The sequence below is a fragment of the Callithrix jacchus genome, chromosome 22 (genome assembly GCF_049354715.1).
Source record: "Callithrix jacchus isolate 240 chromosome 22, calJac240_pri, whole genome shotgun sequence".
Taxonomy (NCBI): Eukaryota; Metazoa; Chordata; class Mammalia; order Primates; family Cebidae; genus Callithrix; species Callithrix jacchus.
The window spans coordinates 12,775,728-12,795,248 of NC_133523.1; the positions used below are offsets into that span (position 1 = coordinate 12,775,728).

At 52.6% G+C, this 19,521-nt stretch overlaps 1 protein-coding gene across 36 annotated transcripts in view; it reads right to left on the reverse strand.

Moving 5' to 3' along the window:
- RFX1 (regulatory factor X1) overlaps window positions 1–16,872 on the reverse strand; it is a 46,153-nt gene extending 29,281 nt beyond the window's left edge. For 7 of the 36 annotated variants that reach the window (XM_078360752.1, XM_078360740.1, XM_078360755.1 and 4 more), the window contains exons 1-5: window positions 16,129–16,347; window positions 8,690–8,851; window positions 8,055–8,321; window positions 7,683–7,851; window positions 3,824–4,189 (exon numbers count right to left, since the gene is read on the reverse strand). In XM_078360752.1, coding sequence (XP_078216878.1) covers window positions 3,824–4,142 — 319 coding nt within the window. In that variant the 5' untranslated portion in view covers window positions 4,143–4,189; window positions 7,683–7,851; window positions 8,055–8,321; window positions 8,690–8,851; window positions 16,129–16,347. Of the gene's footprint in view, window positions 1–3,823; window positions 4,190–7,682; window positions 7,852–8,054; window positions 8,322–8,689; window positions 8,852–16,128; window positions 16,348–16,775 lie in introns of those variants that run through there. The other 29 variants (XM_078360753.1, XM_078360741.1, XM_035287525.3 and 26 more) reach the window with 16 other exon arrangements.
- Between the last annotated feature and the right edge of the window lie 2,649 nt (window positions 16,873–19,521).

The window sequence follows — 19,521 nt, forward strand, 5'->3', positions numbered from 1 at the left end:
TGTGTGTATATATATATGACTCCTACATATATATATGGGGGGGGAGAGAAAGTGTGTGTGTGTGTGTATATATATATGACTCCTACATATATATATGGGGGGGAGAGAAAGTGTGTGTGTGTGTGTGTGTGTGTATATATATATATATATGACTCCTACATATATATATGGGGGGGGAGAGAAAGTGTGTGTGTGTGTGTGTATATATATATATGACTCCTACATATATATATGGGGGGGGAGAGAAAGTGTGTGTGTGTGTGTATATATATATGACTCCTACATATATATATGGGGGGGGAGAGAAAGTGTGTGTGTGTGTGTGTGTGTGTATATATATATGACTCCTACATATATATATGGGGGGGAGAGAAAGTGTGTGTGTGTGTGTGTATATATATATGACTCCTACATATATATATGGGGGGAGAGAAAGTGTGTGTGTGTGTATATATATATGACTCCTACATATATATATGGGGGGGGAGAGAAAGTGTGTGTGTGTGTGTGTATATATATATGACTCCTACATATATATATGGGGGGGGAGAGAAAGTGTGTGTGTGTGTGTGTGTGTGTGTGTGTGTGTGTGGCTTTTAAAGCCCTTTTTTGTCAGGTATCAGGGGAGGGGAAGGAGCCTGCTCTCCCAGAGCTGAGAAAGCCTAGGCCAGGGTTTCTCAAAGAGTGCCCCTGGGACCACCTGCCTTGGAGCCCTTAGGGTGGGGCTAGGATGTGAGGAGACCTCATTGACAGCTGTGAGCCAGCTCCCTCTGGCTGCCGGGAGGGGTCAGACTGTGAGGGCAGAGGCTGGACCAGGCTTGGGGTCATAGAGTGCAAGAGGCGAGTAGTTATGGAAGAGTTAGGAGGCGGAGCCAAGAGGTCTTACTCAAGGAGCAGCAGGACAGAAACAAGACTGAGCCTGGGTTGGGAGGATGAGTAAAGAGTGGTTGGACGTGGGGTCCTGGGGTTCAGGGTTGCAGCCCAGGCTGGAGTCCTCAATGTGGGCACTGAGAGGTATGACACAGAATGAGGCCATCATGAAGGGGGAGCTGTGGGAGCCAATAGGGCTTCCCAGGCCTGAGTCCTTTGCTGACAAAGTCAGGGAGATGAGGAGGGAGCAGCAGAGGGGACCACAGATGGGCTGCAGGGGGCAGGTGGAGACCAGGGCAGTGTGGGCTCCTGGAGGACTCACAGGAGGGGATCTTTGGGAGAAAGGGGGCCAGCTGCAGGGGGTCCAGGAGCTGGAGGTTCCTGGATAAAATGGAGGCTTAGCTGGGTGAGGTGGCTCACACTTATAATTCCAGCACTTTGGAAGGCCGAAGTGGGAGGATTGTTTGAGGCCAGGAGTTCAAGACCAGCCTGGGCAACATAGCGAGACTGTCTCTACAAAAAAATTAAAAGATTAGCCGGGTGTGGTGGCACATGACTATAGTCCCAGCTACTTGGGAGGCTGAGGTGGGAGGATCAGAGCCCAGGAGTGCGAGGCTACAGTGAGCCATGACTGCACCATTGCACTCTAGCCTGGGCGACAGAGCAAGGCCCTGTCTCAAAAAATAAATACATTAAAAAATAACCAAAATGGTGCTGTTCCTCCTTGAAGGATGGGTGGGAAGATCTGCAAGAGGGGATTAAGTGATGCAGAAGGAACTAGAAGGAGCAATGGCAGGAGCGTGTCCTGGATGGGGTGGCCTGAGACATGGGCAGTGCCAATTCATCCAGCGAGAAGGCAGAGGTGGTGGGTGCAGACGGACCCCAGGAGCTGGGCGGGAGAAGGGGTCCTTGTGGTGGCCTGATGGTACTCAATCCCCAGGAAGGCTGTCTGCAGGGTCAGGGGCATAGTATGAGGCAGAGGTGATGGAGGTGATGGCAGGGCAGAGGGAGAACAGGTTTGTTGGAGCGTGAAGTTCACTGTTAAGGAAATGTTGCAGGATTTCTGAGTAGCGCTGAGAACCCACCAAAGGTGTGTGGCCGGAAGACCCTGCCCATGTCTGCAGCCTGACCTCAACCATGGCAGGGCTGTGTCTACACAGGCGGGGGGCACTAAGCATGGCGCTTATGCAGACAACCCCACTCCTGCCATACAGTAGAGTCACTGCCCTGAGTCGCTGCATGTCCCCACCCCAAACCTCTCCTGGGGACCCCGGCCCTCCCACGCAGACACTGCAAGAAGCCTCTGGGACACTGCCCAGGGCCCCAGCCCCAACTGCTGTGTTCCTTGACGGAGCCAATTGCTACATTTTTCTTTTTTTTTTTTTTTGAGATGGAATCTCACTTTTTCGCCCAGGCTGGAGTGAATTACTGCGAACTCGGCTCACTGCAACCTCTGCCTCCTAGGTTCATGAGATTTGCCTGCCTCAGCCTCCTGAGTAGCTGGGACTACAGGTGCCCACCACCATGCCCGGCTAATTTTTTGTATTTTTCACCATATTAGCCAGGATGGTCTGATCTCCTGACCTCATGATCCACCTGCCTCAGCCTCCCAAAGTGCTAGGATGAAAGGTGTGAGCCACTGCACCCGGCCCCACCTTAGCTTATGTCATGAGAAAGAAAAGCAAAAATAAAAAAAGAGGGCCGGTCCCTGGATCCTCCCCAAAACAACAGGGTGGCTCCTCTAGGAAGGGAGGTCAGGCCCCCAGCTGACCTCCCTGAAGTGCCCACTTGAGGCCAGCCTGGCTATGAGACCCTCACGTGTCCCCTGCGAGTGAGGAGTATGACGATCCCATCACAAATGAGGAACCTGAAGCGGGAGGCCAAAAGACTGGTGGGTGGCCAGGCCAGGCCTGGAGCTCGCCCTCAGCCTCCCACAGGTGCCTGCACACTTGGATTGCACTGCCCAAACCATTCTTCTAGCGACGCCTTACATGCAAAGAGAGATAGAAAGAGCTCTAAGAGGCTAAGCATGGTGGCTTAGGCCTGTATTCCCAGAACTTTGGGAGGCCGTGGCAGGAAGATTGCTTGAGGCCAGGAGTTCGAGACCAGCCTAGGGGCAACATAGGGAGACCCGATCTCTAATAAAAATACCAAAACTGGGCGTGGTGGCTCACGCCTGTAATCCTAGCACTTTGGGAGGCCCAGGTGGGCAGATCACCTGAGGTCAGGAATTCCAGACCAGGCTGACCAACATGGAGAAACCCCGTCTCTACCGAAAATACAAAAATAGCCAGGCGTGGTGGTACATGCCTGTAATCCCAGCTACTCAGGAGGCTGAGGCAGAAGAATCACTTGAAGCTGGGAGGCGGAGGTTGCGGTGAGCCGAGATGGTACCACTTCACTCCAGCCTGGGGCAACAAGAGCGAAACTCTACTTCAAAAAACACAATTAGCTGGGGGGGCTGCAAGCCTGTACTCCCAACAACTCGGGAGACAGAGGTGGGAGGATCATTTGAGGCCAGGAGTTTGAGACCTGCCTGAGGAACATGGGAAGACCCCATCACCACAAAAAATTAAAAAACTTATCCAGGCATGGTGGTGGGCACTTGTGATTTCAACTACTTGGGAGGCTGAGGTGAGAGGATTGCTTGAGCCTGGAAGGTGGAGGCTGCAGTGAGCTGTGATTGAGCCACTGCACTCCAGCCTGGGCAACAGAGCAAGACCCTGTCTCAAAAAACGAAGCAAAAGCAAAACAGAAACTCTAAAAGCTGCTCTGGTGGGAATGAGTTTGGGGGGCTAGAGGCCTCCTTGCATGGCGTGAGCACCCCTGCCCTATTGATGCCCACCCAGAAACCCTGGGGGGCAAGGCAGCCCTGTACCTTCACACCCAGGGGGCTGGGCTAGCTGAACAACTCTGAGAGGAGTTTTGGGACACAAGAGCGCTTGGCACTTACCGGAGACAGTGACCACGATGTACTGCTGGGGCGCGGGCGAAGGGGTGGGCACACCGGCCGGCTGCGAGGGTGCGGGTACAGCCGGGAGCTCCGTCACATACTGCTTCTGGCTGCCCGGTGGCTGTGCCTGGGGCTGGGGGCTCTGCAGCTCGGTGACATACTGGGGCTGAGGGGTGGCGGCGGTGGCGGGCGGCTGAGGGGGCTGGGGTGCCGCTGGGGGTGGTGGTGGTGGTGGCTGGGGCTGGGCTTGCGGAGGGGCCTGTGGCGGCTGGGATGGTGGTGGGGCTGCCTGGAGCTCAGTGTACGCCTGCGTTGCCATGCCAACGGTGGGGAAAATGATAATAAATAAGGCTTTTTTTTTAATTCCTTGGGAAGAAAGGGAGGGGGGAGAGAAAAAAACAAAACAAAACAAAAGAAGGAAAAACAGGAATTAATCTACAGGCAGAGAAAGCAGAGACAGCTCTGGGCTCCCTGGAGATGTGCTTGGGCTCATCACTAACTTAATTAAATCCCCAGGCTGGTGGCCAGAAATATCCAACCCGTCACTGCAGGGGTACCAGCTGTAGACCAGAGCTGGAGCCCCAATCCGCACCCACACTCACTCCAAGCCGGATGCCCACCTTCCAGTCCCTGATACCCAGGGATCCCCACATCCATTTCCTCACCCTGCGGGGGAACTCAGGGCCATTTGGTGGCTCTGTACCCTTACCCAGAGACGAATGGTTCTCACTGGGTCACTCTCAGATGCCAGGGGCTGCCCCCTCCCTTCCCTCCATCTCCTTAACTGAGGAACCCAAGTGGGCATGTCCTGAAGGCTCCTATAAGCCAGGCACAGGGCTGGGCACTTTCCCTACGTTACCTCATGTGTTTTTTTTGTTTTTTTTTTTTGAGGAGTTTGGTTCTTGTTGCCCAGGCTGAAGTGCAATGGTGCAATCTTCACTCACTGCACCCTCTGCCACCTGGGTTCAAGCGATTCTCCTGCCTCAGCCTCCCTAGTAGCTGGGATTACAGGCACCACGCCCGGCTAATTTTGTATTTTTACTAGAGACGGGGTTTCTCCATGTTGGTCAGCCTGGTCTGGAATTCCTGACCTCATGTGATCTGCCCACCTGGGCCTCCCAAAGTGCTGGGATTACAGGCTTGAGCCACCGCGCCAGGCCTTACTTCACCTTTTAAACTCAAGTCACTGTAGCCAAAAAGCCCTTATCTACCTGGTATCAGACCGTCACCCACATGAACCCTACCACTGTCTCTTAACTCATGACATATTACTAACCTCTTCTGGGCCTCAGTTTGCCTATCTGTCACCTGGGAATAAGGAGAATGCCCAATTCACCAAATTGCTGTAAAGATCCAATGAGATGAGGCTGGGTGTGGTGGCTCACACCTGTAATTCTACCCAAAAGCCAAGCCAAAGTTTGGGAGGCTGAGGCAGGAGGATCACTTGAGGTCAGGAGCTCGAGACCAGCCTGGCCAACATGGTGAAACCCCGTCTCTACTAAAAATACAAAGTTTAGCTGGGCATGGTAGTGCATGCCTGTAATCCCAGCTACTCGGGAGGCTGAGGCAGGAGAATCTCTTGAACCCAGGAGGCAGAGGGTGCAGTGAGCCAAGTCATGCCACTGCACTCCAGCCTGGGCCACATAGCAAGACTCTGTCTACACTACACACACACACAATTTTTTTCCCAGAGACAGGAGTCTCACTATCGTGCCCAGGCTGGTATCGCACTCCTGGGCTCAAGCAATCCTCCTGCCTTAGCCTCCCAAAAAGTGCTGAGATTCTAGGTGTGAGCCACCACACCGGCCTATTTCATTGTCAACTTTCCAACAAGCATGTCTAGGGTTGGGTTCTGCCTGCTAGGTAGGGAGCTGAGGCTCAGAGAGGTGAAGGTGCTTGCCCCAGCCACAGAGCAGCGAAGCGGTAGGGCTGCGGTTGAACCCTGGGTGTTCTGCGCTCCTGACTCATCAGTTGATTGCCAGAGAGCAGTCATGGGGAGAGCCGCCTCTGAGGAGCCCGTGCCGGTTCCCTGCGTGCCTGCCATCTGGACTTGGCATTCTTGGCTGAGCAGCATTCCCAGTGGGAAGGTGTTTGAGTCCAAAAGGCCCTGTGAGCTGCATGGGGCCACAGTGGCTTTCTGGGCCCTCTGCCTGAGGACAGTTATGGGTCTTGACACCAGATGTAAGCTCATCAGCGGGACAGTGCCCTTCCGTGGCCAGGGGCGACGGGGCTGGGAGCCGGCCCAGGCCACACTAAGAACCCAGCAGCTGCGGCTGACTTCAGAACAGGGCCGGCCTTGGCCAGGCACGGTGGCTCACGCCTATAATCCTAGCACTGTGGGAGACTGAGGTGGTTGGATCACCTGAAATCAGGCATTCAGGATCAGCCTGACCAACATGGTGACCCCATCTCTACTAAAAATACAAAAATCAGGGCCGGGCACAGTGGCCTATAATGCCAGCACTTTGGGAGGCCAAGGTGGGTGGATCACCTGAGGTCAGGAGTTTGAGACTAGCCTGGTCATCATGGCAAAACTGCATCCATCTCTCCTAGAAATACAAAATTAGCCAGATGTGGTGGCAAGCGCCTGTAATCCCAGCTACTCGGGAGGCTGAGGCAGGAGAATCGCTTGAACCTGGGAGGCAGAGCTACCGTGAGCCAAGATGGTGCCATTGCACTCCAGCCTGGGCAACGAGAGCAAAATTCCATCTCAAAAAAAAAAAAAAAAAAAATCAGCTGGGTATGGTGGCACGTACTTGTAATCCCAGCTACTTGGGAGGCTGAGGGTAACACTCCATCTCAAAAAAATAAAAATAAAAATAAACCGGCATGGTGGTGCATGCCTGTAATCCCAGTTACCAGGGAGGCTGAGGTGGGAGAATCGCTCGAACCCGGGAGGCAGAAGTTGCAGTGAGCTGAGACTGCACCACTGCACTCCAGCCTCAGTGACAGCACAACACCCTGTCTCAGAACCAAACAAAACAAAATGAAAGAACAGGGTGGGCGTGGCTAGAGGGTGTGTCCCTCTGAGCTGGGCATGGCCTCCCTCTGGTTCAGCCCCATTGCAGCAGTCAATGGGCAGTGGTTTCGGGGCCCTTGTACTCATGAGCCCCATCCCCAGGTCTGAAGCATTTGCGGGCTGGTGGGACAGAGGCACGAGTGGTCAAGAGGAAAGGCTCAGCTCCGTGCTTTTGTGGCCCCTGGAGGTACTGGGGTCTGAGAGCCCTGCCTGCACTCGGCAGTGACTCTGGCCAGTTCTACATCCTGGCTGGCAGCTGCACCGGAGCCTTTCCTGCACTAACAGCACCTGTGTGCCATGATGTGCCCAGGTGGCCCTCCAGCTGCAGGGTGACCCTCAAAGGAAGGAGGGGGTGGAAAACAACAGCTGCTGGTTGACCAGGAGCCCCCAGAACCCTCCACTGAGGTAACCTCCCAGCAGCTGTCTGAGGGAGGTGCCATCATGCCCATTTTACAGCCGAGTTCAGTGAAGCTGAGGGGTAGCCTGCTGAAAGCCTCAAGTACCTGGTGAGGCAGGGATTGAACCCGGGTCTCTCTGACCCCCAGATACATTCTTCAGCTTCCAGCCCTACTCAGCATGCCAGGCATGGCGCTCATTTGCTTTTTTTTTTTTTTTAGACGGAGTTTCACTGTGGAGTGCTGGAGTGCAGTGGTGTGATCTCAGCTCACTGCAACCTCCACCCCTCGGGTTCAAGCAATTCTCCTGCCTTAGCCTCCCGAGGAGCTGGGATTACAGCCGCCTGCCACCACAAGCGGCTAAATTTGTGTTTTTAGTGAAGACAGGGTTTTACCATGTTGGTCGAGCTGGTCTCAAACTCCTGATCTCAAGCGATCCACCCACCTTGGCCTCCCAAAGAGCTGAGATTACAGGCCTGAGCCAGGGCGCCCAGCCTTCATTTGCTTCTTACAGTCAGTACACAGCATCTTGCCAGTTCTTCCCACAGGGAGACCCAAGCGTCACCTGCAGAGGTTACGCCCCCTACCCAAGGCCCCAGATAGGGCAACAGAACCTGCAAGGGAAAAGCTGGCCTGAGCAGCCCTGAGGAGGCCGGGCAGCGCCGTGACACCTGTCCTTCCCACCTCCCCGTACCTCCCTCCCCTGGGACCCAGGTTCTGCCCTTTGATGTCAAACTCAAGAGCCATCCGAGTCAGAAGGGGGCAAGGCAGGTGAGAAACAAGGCCTGGACAGGGACGGATGCACCACGATTTGAACCTGGGTACTTCCTAGCGGAGTGACTTTTGCAGAGGCCTCTACAGCTCCATCTGTGAAATGGGAGGCCAGCCAGTGCTACCAGGCGGGGCTGCTGAGGAGTTCAATCTGATCCTGTGGGCAGCTCGTGGCCAGGCATCTGGCATGCTGTAAGCTCACAGGAAATGGCTGTGGCTCCCTTCACTACCCAAGGCCCTTTAACGGAGTTCCAGGAAAGATGAAACGACCTCCTGGTCCCGCCTCGCTTCCAGCGTCCAGAGCTTTGGGCTGCTGAGGACGAAGAAAACAGGAGCGTCTGCCTGCCTCTTGGGTGTGCCCTCTGTGCTTGAAGCAGGCTGGGGAGGGACTCCAGGACCTTCCTGGCTGGCAGGGCCCTGGGACCACCCTCCCTACAGGTGAGGTCATTCTGGTGGGAGGGGCGGAGGCAGGAAGGATGAGAAGCCATTTGGGGCCTTCCCACCCAGCAGGTGGCCAGCCTTAGTGCACTGTGGCCCAGGGACTCAGGGCAGCAGGGAAACTTGTCACCTCAAGAGGGAAACGCTGCTGTCTGCCTCAAATGGGGCCAAGACCATCTTCCTCCAGCCCCTGCCCTCCCCAAACTCCTTCCTCCCAGAGTTAGAGGGGAAGAGGTTCCTCACACCATCGGGTCCAATTCTGGCCTGGCTCAGGTACTCAGGTCACTGTCGCTGACAAGCCGTCATCTGCCTGGTGTCAGACCCTCACCCACACGAACCCTGGCGCTGTCTTTTAACTCATCAGCATATTACCAACCTTCTTCTGGGCCTCAGTTTGCCTGTCACCTGGGGATAAGAAGAACACCCAATTCATCAAATTGCTATAAAGATCCAATGAGATCAGGCCGGGTGCAGTGGCTCACACCTGTAATTCCAGCACTTTGAGAGGCCAAGGCAGGTGGATCACCTGAGGTCAGGAGTTCAAGACCAGCCTGGCCAACATGGAGAAACCCCATCTCTACTAAAAACGCAAAAATTAACCAGTGTGGTGGCCTGTAGTCTCAGCTATTTGGAAAGCTAAGGCAGGAGAATCACTTGAACCCAGGAGGCAGAGGGTGCAGTGAACCGAGATCACACCACTGCACTCCAGCCTGTGACAAAGCAAGACTCTGTCTCAGAGCAAAAAAAAGATCCAGTGAGATCAGCTCAACACCCAATAAACACTAATAAGTGGCAGGTGTTATTATTCATTCAACAAATATCCAAGCCAGGTGGGGACAGAGGAGGACGGAGACGCCAAGAGGAAATTCAGCCTAAGCTTTCATCGGCATCATCGGGCAGATTCCTGGGCTCTACTGCCCAGCGAGTCGGAAATAGCCCCGAGTATGTTTTACTAGTCCCTTAGATGGTTCTGAGGCACGAAGTCCTGAGATCACCCTAAGAAACGCTGGCCTTGGCTTTCTCAGCACTAAGACAGCTGGCCTCTTGTGGCCCCTCCCACAAAGAAAGGGCTTCAAAAGCTCCTCACTTACTGACTCTTTCTCTTTCTACGGACACAAAGCCCATGGGCCTCATCCCTTCCAACTCAGGTGCAAGAAGAGGAGGCGATGATTACTTTCTGAAAGCCTGAACTCAAAAGGAGGAGGTGGGAGATCAAGGAACAACTAAACCAACTTCTCTATGGACGATCTTCTCAGCACTGTCATTGTCAATCTTTTTCCTACAAGTATTTGGCCACGGAACCCTTTTCTACCATTTAGGGAGACTACATTAAGCAATGACACAGGTTTGTTCCCCAGAGAGAAATAAATCACATATACATACATAGCACGAGGTACTGCCCATGCGTTCGAGTATGACAACCCTTTATTTCCGGAGCTTGGCCCACAAAACAAGGTAATTACTGAACACTGTTCTTTGGCAGTGAATCTGCCAAGAAAAGCACTAGTGGCTGCACCTGTCTTCAGAGGCAGCAGGTGTTTCTGGAGACTGTTTAGATCTATTACTTTAAATGAGGGCTTGGCAAAGTTCTGCAAAGGGCCAAGTAGTAAACATTTTCCGTGTTGAGGGTGGTCTCTGTAGTGGCTGTTCAACTCTGCCATTGTCATGTGAAAGTGGTCACACACCACAGGTAAACAAATGAGCAGGCTCTGTGCCAATAAAACTTTATTTCCAGTCACTGAGATTTGAACTTCATGTAATTTTCACCTATCATGAAACATAATCCTGGTTTTGATATTTCCAATCATTTAATTATGTAAAAATCATTCTTAGCTTACCAGCCAAACAAAAACAGGCAGCAGGCCATAGCTTGTTGACCCCGGGTTGTTTTTTGTGTTTTGGTGTTATTTGAGACAGAGTTTCACTCTTGTCTCCCAGGCTGGAGTGCAACGGCACAGTCTCTACTCGCTGCAACCTCCACCTCCTGGATTCAAGTGATTCTCCTGCCTCAGCCTCCTGAGTAGCTGGGATTAGAGGTGCCCACCACCATGACTGGCTACCTTTTGCATTTTAGTACAGACGGGGTTTCACCATGTTGGCCAGGCTGGTCTTGAAGCCTGACCTCAGGTGATCCTCCCACTCAGCCTGGCCTGACCTCTGTTTTGGATGCCACATTCTCTAGCCAAATGGTTTACATCCTCAGCAAGGCTCTCCCAAGGACGTAGAAAGAAAACTCATGTTCCTCATCTACAGAATGGCTCCAGTAATAAACTTGCAGAAGAATAGTACAATTAAATGGAATGATATGTTTCTCTCATCCTCTATATCTAATTTGTTTATAAAATTTGTCAATTACTCCTCCAAAATAGATCCTAGAGGCTGCGTGTGGTGGCGCACGCCTGTAATCCCAGCACTTTGGGAGGCTGAGGCGGGCAGATCATTTGAGGTCAGGAGTTTGAGGCCAGCCTGGCCAACATGGTGAAATCTGGTCTCGACTAAAAATATGAAAATTAGCCAGGCCATGGTGGTATGTGTCTGTAATCCCACCTACTCAGGAGGCTTAGGCAGGAGGATTGCTTGAGTCTGGGGAGACTGAGATTGCAGTGAGCTGAGAATGTGCCACACACACACACACACACACACACACACAATATATATATGTATCTCCTAGTGACTGGGTGCAGTTCTCACACCTATAATTCCAGCACTTTGGGAAGCCAAGAATGGAGACTCACTTGAACTCAGGAGTTCGAGACCAGCCTAAGCAAAAGAGCAATGTCTTGTCTCTATAAAAAATTGAAAAAAATCAGCCAGGTACCTGTAGTCCCAGCTGCTCAAGAGGCTGGGGTGGGAGGATCACTTGAGCCCAGGTGTTCCAGGCTGCAGTGAGCTGTGATCACACCACCACACTCCATTCTGGGTGACAGAACGAGATCCTGTCTCTTTAAAATATATTCCGGCCAGGCATGGTGGCCCACACTTATAATCTCAGCACTTCGAGAGGCCACGGCAGGAGGACTGCTTGAGCCCAGAATTTTGAGACTAGTCTTACCACCATAGCCGAGACTCCATCTCTACAAAAAAAAATGTTTTAATTAGCTGGGTGTGGTGGCGTGTGCCTATAATCCCAGCTACTCGGGAGGCTGAGGAGAATCGCTTGAACCCAGGAGGCAGAGGTTGCAGTGAGCCTCTCTGCAAAAAAAAAAAAAAAGAAAACTGCAGATCCTCTCCTGCCTCACAGCCTCTTCCTCCTGCCTGTCACACTGTCCCCACTGCCACCTTCATGGCTGGCTTCTCCTCCTTACTCAGGACTCAGCTCATAAGCACTTCCTTAGGTCTCAAGGTACCCACAAGCACAAACCACTATTTTATTTGCTTAGAAAACTGACAGGCAAGGTGGGGTACGGTGACTCACGCCTTTAATCCCAATATTTTAGGAGATCTCCTGAAGTCAGAAGTTCAAGTCCAGCCTGGCCAACATGGTGAAACCCTGTCTCTTCTAAAAATACAAAAAGTAGGCTGGTGCGGTGGCTCACACCTATAATCTCAGCACTTTGGGAGGCCGAGGCGGGTGAATCACCTGAGATCAGGAGTTTGAGACCAGCCTGGCCAACATGGTGAAACCCTGTCTCTACTAAATATACAAAAATTAGCTGGCTGTGGTGATGGATGCCTGTAATCCTAGCTACTCAGGAGGCTGAGGCAGGAGAATCTCTTGAACCCAGGAGGCAGAGTCTGCAGATCACACCACTGCACTCCAGCCTGGGCAATGAGAGTGAAACTCTGTCTTTAAAAAAAAAAAAAAAATTCAAAACAAAAACAAAAATTATCCAGCTATGATGGTGGGCATCTGTATCCCAGCTATTCTGAAGGCTGAGGCAGGAGAATTGCTTGAACCTGGGAAGTGGAGGTTGCAGTGAGCCGAGATCCTGCCACTGTACTCCAGCCTGGGTGACAAGAGTGAGACTCTGACTCAAAAAAAAAAAAAAAATAGCCAGGCATGGTGGCAGGCATCTGTAATCCCAGCTATTCGGGAGGCTGAGGCAGGAGAACTGCTTGAACCCAGGAGGTGGAGGTTGCAGTGAGTTCAGATCATGCCACTGTACTCCAGCCTGGGCAACAGAGACTCTGTCTCAAAAAAAAAAAAAAAAAAAAAAAGAGAGGAAACTGACAGGTACACAGTGGCGCCTGATATACCACAACACACTGCTAGTCAGCATCAAAGGCCGGTTCCATTAACTGCTGAGACCTTCCTCCTGCCAGCAGCCGGCTTGTGCTACAGAGGCAGGCATTCTGGTCCAGAATGGGCCTGGGGAGCATGCAGAAGAAAGTATGGCCTAGGAAGACCACATCCTGTGCAGCTGCTAACGAAGGCAGCATCTCTGGGAGGTGCAACCTGGCCATGCCCTCACCCCAGATGCTTGGGTATGTGACAGAGGAGAACAGTGAGAATCTCTGCTCCAGAGACACCCTTACCAGCTCCCCATCTTTCCCACCATGTCCACATCCCTGCTTACCCAGCTGCCTCCTGAAAAGCTGGGGACAGAGTCTGGGCCTGAGCCTCAGTAGCATTTGTCTTTCTTTCTTTCTTTTTTTTTTTTTGAGACAAAGTCTTGCTCTGTCTCCCCTGCTGGAGTGCAGTGGTGCAATCTCGGCTCACTGCAACCTCCACCTCCCAGGTTCAAAAGATTCTCCTGCCTCAGCATCCCAAGTAGCTGGGACTATGTCATGTGCTACCATCCCAGGCTAATTTTTGTATTTTTAGTAGAGATGGGGTTTCACTGTGTTGGCCAGGCTGATCTCGAACTCCTGACCTCAAGTGATCCACCAGCCTCGGCCTCCTGAAGTGCTAGGGGAGTGAGCACCTGAAGTTAGCCATGGGCGCAAAGCCAGGAGTTTTCTTTCTGGTGACTCTCCTAAAGCCGGAGAAAGGCCATTCAGCAGCAAGGGGAGTAACTTTCCCTCTACAAACTGGATTCCTGGTATCCAGCTTCCTGGATCCCTGTTACCAACCCACACAGCCCAGCAAGTGAGAAGCAAGTCAACCTTTAAAGCCACGAGGGCTCTCACTGCATTCAAGATGAAAAAAACAAAAGCCAACAGTGTATTTCCAGTGCTGAGCAGGAAGCGACAATCACCATAACAGCTGAGGCGAACCAGAGTAACTACGTTAGCAGTTACTTTGTATTTACTTTGTTTCGCTATTCCTATGCATTTAATGTTCAACAGGTATTATTTTCTGGGAACCACAGCACAAAAACATGAGATTGAAATGGCTCCCAAGGATTACGGCCCCTAGATGAAAGGAGGGGAAACTGAGGCCCAGAGAAGTTAAGTTACTCGCTAAGAGCACACAGCTGGAAAAGAAGCTGACTGTTTCCAGGACAAGCAAACCAACCCAGTGTTCTCTCTCTAGTCAAATGGCTCCTCTGGGCTCAGGCCCTTTACCTGTAAATGTAACTGGTGGGTAAGGGAGGCTGAGGCAGGCAGCAAGACCAGATAATTGGTAACATCACTTTCTGCTCACTTAGCTTTTTTTTTCTTTGAGGCAGAGTCTCACTCTGTTGCCTAGGCTGGAGTACAATAGCACGATCTCAGCTCACTGCAATCTCTGCCTCTCAGGCTCAAGCAACTTTTGTTCCTCAGCTTCCCAAGCAGCTGGGATTACATCACCATGCTCGGCTAATTTTTTGTAGCGATGGGGTTTCACCATGTTGGCTAGGCTGGTCTCCAACTCCTGACCTCAGGTGGTCCGCCTGCCTCAGCCTCCCAAAGTGCTGAGATTACAGGCATGAGCCACCGTGCCTGGCCTGTTCAGTTAGCCTTTCTAAGAAGCACTGGCCTGGCCCCAGCCGTTTGGGAGGCCGAGACGGGCAGATCACGAGGTCAAGAGATGGAGACCATTTTGGCCAACATGGTGAAACCCCATCGCTACTAAAAATACAAAAATTAACTGGGCGTGGTGGCAGCCGCCTGTAATCCCAGCTCCTCAGGAGGCTGAGGCAGGAGAATCGCCTGAACCCAGGAGGCGGAGGTTTCAGTGAGCCCAGGTCACGCCACTGGACTCCAGTCTGGTGACAGAGCATGATTGCATGTCAAAAAAATAAAAGACTAAAGTGCTGATGATCCTTCTAGCAACTTGGCATTTCTAGATTTTTTGTTTGTTTGTTTTACTGAAAAAGCAATCTCTACCTGTCCTAACTTTCAAGGAGCCCTGCCTCTTCTAAAAAGGACCTGGCTTAGAAGTACCAGAAGTGAGAACCCGCGCCCGCCCCGCCAAGCCTCATCTCAAACTCCTGGGGAAAAGCCTGAAATAATACTTTTCCATGGAATTTACTGTAGTTTGCACAGCGACACTAAGCTCAAAAAGCAAGACGGAGAATATGCCAAGTAACCCTGGCCTGGCTGGCTACTTAAAAAAAAATTCTTCCCTGAGCTGGCAGGATCTTATCACCCTAAAAAGCAGTGGCAAAGATTCTCCTCTCACAAATATGGATAGCTTCCCCTTCCCTCTGACCGCTGCTGCCCACGTGGCCCTAGAGGCTGGGAACTTGTCAGTGACATGTGACTCGGTTGACACTCATTTGACACAAAAACATGTGTCTGGCCAAGAGAAGCAGCTTAAAAAAATCTAACAAACTTCCTCAGGCACTATTTGCTCCCCCTTTCCCAGTAAGGGAGACCTTGATGGGCAGAACCCAGAAACACCCCATCGCCAAGAACAAGCCCCCGCAACCCCAAACCAGGGAACATCAGGTCTCAAACAGCAGCCCAGAAAGAAGCGCTCAGGTTTCTGTTCCTCTAAAGCAGTCCCTCATGATCACTCCTCCCTGCCATGGACTTTGATTACTGCAAACCAAATCCTCCAAGCTAAATCCAAGTCAACTCCTAGCTCCTCCATGAGCATGAAACTCGGCTTCCCCTCTTGTTTCCTCCCAGAGAGAAGGTGGCAGGTTTAGGAGTGGGCTGCAGTGCTGAAATCAGGACTAGCTGACATTTTATTAAACCACATTCAGAAACAGTAGACAGCAGGAAAAGGTTCAAAGATACGCCCTGGATGAAATTCCTGAAAGGAATGAGGAGTCCCTATACTCTAGAAAAAGGGCCATGTCAATGATTCTCCCCATTATAAAGGATGGAAAACTGAGGCCTCAGATGGACAGGCACTTGTCCAAGCTCAGAGTCCTAGGCACAAGTGCAAGGCTCTTAAGGAAGAAGGGAGTCGCTTATGGATCTGGAAGGAGGCCCGGGTGGTGGCTGCCCCACCCGGTTCCGGAGGTGGAGGTTGGGGAGACCCAGCCGACCCCGCCCACACCTTCCCTCTTGGCTCCGCCCACCTACCGTGGACCCGCCTCGTCCCTCCCTCACTCCCATTGGCCCAGCCTCCCCAGGCCCGCCCCTTCGCTCCTCCCGATATATAAAAGCCCCCCGCCCCGGCCGGCCGACCTCCACTCGCCGCCGGCCTTCGAGCGCCCGCCCCTCGCGGGGGCCGGGCCGCGGGGACGGGAGCGGGTGGTGTCGTTCAGCCGGGCCCCGGCCCCCTCCCCCACGGTCCAGACAGTCGGCGCCGCCATTTTGACCGCCCGCCCCTTCCCCCAGAACTGTGATTACAGAGACATCCGCTGCCCCGGCCCCGCCGCCCACCCCGGCCCGGCCAGCCACCCCGGGGCCGCCCCGGTTACCTCCGCTTCTCCCTACTTGTGTCTGAGGAAAGTCTTTTCGGAGGTCTCGGAGTCGATGTTGGGAAGGGGACGGGACGTGCTGGGGTCCCCGGGCCGGGCCGGGGGGGCCGGGGGTGGGGGTCGGCCGGGCGGTTGTTGTTGTTGACTCGCGTTGCCGGGTTGCTTGGTCGCCACGACTACCGTGGCTATGGCGCCTCCGTTTCCCTCACCGGGGCAACTGTTGCTACCCACCCTACTTACGTCACGCTTCGGGGGCGGGGCCCCGGGTGATTGGCGGCGCCGGGAGAAGTGATTGGACGGTGCCAACCCTTGCCGCTAAACTATTGGTTGCGAGGCACGCTTTTCAACACCCTCTCGACTTCCTGGCGATCTGATTCATCGATATGAATGTCCATCAAAAGAAACACCCTCAAAGGCAGCGGGGCCCGTCACTCCCGCAGGGAAGCAGCTGGCTAAGACTAAAGGGGTGGGACTTGTAAGGACGAGATTGGTTTGCCGCTGAGAAAACCGGCCTCCTGGTTCGATTAAAGGGACGTCAATCTACCAAAGGTTTGCCGCGCTCTCTGTCAGGAGGCCGTGCGCATGCTTGGCACGCAAGGCCAATTGGGAGTTGTAGTCCGCTCCTACGTATACTTTACATGTCTTACCAAATTAAAAAGGCGACAAAGGAAGGCTCCCCTCCAGACTTTTCTCTCTGTCGGTGGGCCAGTTTCTGGCCTTTCGCGCTGACGTCAGGGGAGGAATGAGGGGACGCAGCGCAACCCCTCTGTGACGTCAGCGGCGAAGGCCGGGCTTGGGGTTCGATGACGTCACTGAGCGCTCTTCTTCCCCTCCCCCCCCCAAATACACACCCCGCCCTTACTGCCCATGGTCCGGCCTGGGTTGGGTGGACGCGGGAGGCTGGGGCGGGTTCTATTCCAGCTCCCACCCCTTGGAGCGACATCCTCCTCCGCCTAGACCGGCCAGACTTTGCGGCCGCCGCGCCCTTTCCTGCCTCCCGTTTCCCTCCAGCCGGAAAAGGTCACCGCTGCCAGGGTGACCGCCGCTATCTCTGACCCGCAGGCAGTGCGCCCGCCCTGGGAAAGGTCTCTGCAAGGCGGGGGACTTCATTAGCGGCTTCAAACGCGGTAGATAAGCAAAGGTCAGCGCCTGGCGCAGCCCAGGGAGCTCGGTCTGCCCAGGAGAGCTCCCCACAGCCCCCGCCACCATCCTCTCACACATACGTTCCTCCTTGCCTCAGTTTCCCCAAGGGATTGTCCCGATGCTGCAGGAGAAGAGACAGAAACAGGGTCCGGACTAGGGTGAGCATCTTGGGCGCAAAAACTCAGTCATCAAGATAAATAATAATCTAATTCAGTATTTGTTAAATATCCAAATTAATGGGAAAAAATAAATCTATGATGAACGAAACATCACAATTTTAAATAAAGACAGGATCTGCCAACACATGGATTAAGGTGAGATGCATCATGCAAGCTCAGGGTCAGATCTTGTGTTTAAAAAAATGTTTATTTTTAATATTTTGGGTTTTTTTTTTTAGTTTTTATATTTTTAGGTTTTAACTTTTTAATTTAATTTAAATATCAATTATCTTATGACTGAGCTCTTTGGCCTTCTCTTAAATTTTGCACTCTCATCCCAGGAAGGCCTAGAACAAGAAGGGGAAAAGAAAAAGGCTCAGAGAGCCCTGAAGTCTAATGCCAGCCCTGCTGTGTGGCATTCAGAAAGTGACTCCACCTCTCTGAGTTTATTTCCTAGTTCAATCAACATTATATTTCCTCAGTGCAAGGCCCTAGGCTGTCAACGTGAAGAAAGGTGACTTCATTTATGGTGGCTCACACCTGTAATCCCAGCACTTTGGGAGGCCAAGCTAGAAGGATTGCTTGAGCCAATGAATTCAAGACCAGTCTTGGCAACATACCAAGACACCTGTCTCTACAAAAATTAGCTGGGCATAGTGGTGCACACCTGTAATCCCAGCTACTCCGGAGGTTGAGGTAGGAGGATCGCTTGAACCCCGGAGGTGGAGGTTGCAGTGAGCAGAGATTGGCCACTGCACTCCAGCCTAGTCAACCGAGTGAGACTCTGCCTCTAAAAGAATAAAGACAGGCCGGGCGTGGTGGCTCACGCCTGTAATCCAAACACTTTGGAGGCCAAGGCAGGTGGATCTGAGGTCGGGAATTCAAAAACAGCCTGACCAACATGGTAAAACCCTGTCTTTAAAAAAAATAAATAAAGACCTGGCCAGGGGCGGTGACTCACGCCTGTAATCCCAGGACTTTGGGAGGCCAAGGTGGGCGGATTGCCTGAGGTCAGGAGTTCCAGACCAGCCTGGCCAATATGGTGAAACCCCATCTCTACTAAAAATACAAATATTAGGCCGGGTGTGGTGGCTCACGCCTATAATCTAGCACTTTGGGAGGCCGAGGTAGGCAGATCATGAGTTCAAGTGATCGAGACCATCCTGGCCAACATGGTGAAACCCTGTCTCTAAAAAAAAAAAAAAAAAAAAAAAAAAAAAATTAGCCAAGCGTGGTGGCAAGCCCCTGTAATCTCAACTACTCGGGAGGCTGAAGCAGGAGAATCACTTGAATCTGTTGCAGTGAGCTGAGATCGCGTCACTGCACTCCAGCCTGGGCAACACAGAGACTCCGTCTCAAAAATAAAAATAACCATAAACATGGGCAACCAGCACCCCTTGAGGCTGCTCTGTCTATGGAGTAGCCATTCTTTATTCCATTCCTTTTTTTGAGACAGAGTCTTGCCCTGTCACCAGGATTGAATGCAGTGGCACGATCTTGGCCTCCCGGGTTAAAGAGATTCTCCTGCCTCAGCCTCCCAAGTAGCCCAGACTACAGGCATGCAGTACCATGCCCAGAGACAGGGCTTCCCCATGTTGGCCAAGATGGTCTCTATCTCTTAACCTCGTGATCCATCCACGACGGCCTCCCAAAATGCTGGGATTAGAGGCGTGAGCCACCATGCCCGGCTGTTCCTTTACTTTTCTATAAATTTGCTTCCACTTTACAGACTCGCCCTGAATTCTTTCTTTGGAGTCTGGATTGGGACGGCTTTCCTGTAACATCTTCACCCCAGGATCATGAAGCTGGAGGAGGCAGAACCCGGGCCACCCGTCTCTTTTCATGGGACTTTCCACTGCCCCAGATGTGACCCTGGATGGGAGAAGAGAAACAGCAGCAGCTCAAGTCGGCCTGGAAATACCAGCCGAGCCCCAGCCCTGAGAAGTACCTCCAAGAATTAATGAGACTTAGGCTGGGCGCCGTGGCTCAAGCCTGTAATCCCAGCACTTTGGGAGGCCCAGGCGGGTGGATCACGAGGTCAAGAGATCGAGACCATCCTGGTCAACATGGTGAAACCCCGTCTCTACTAAAA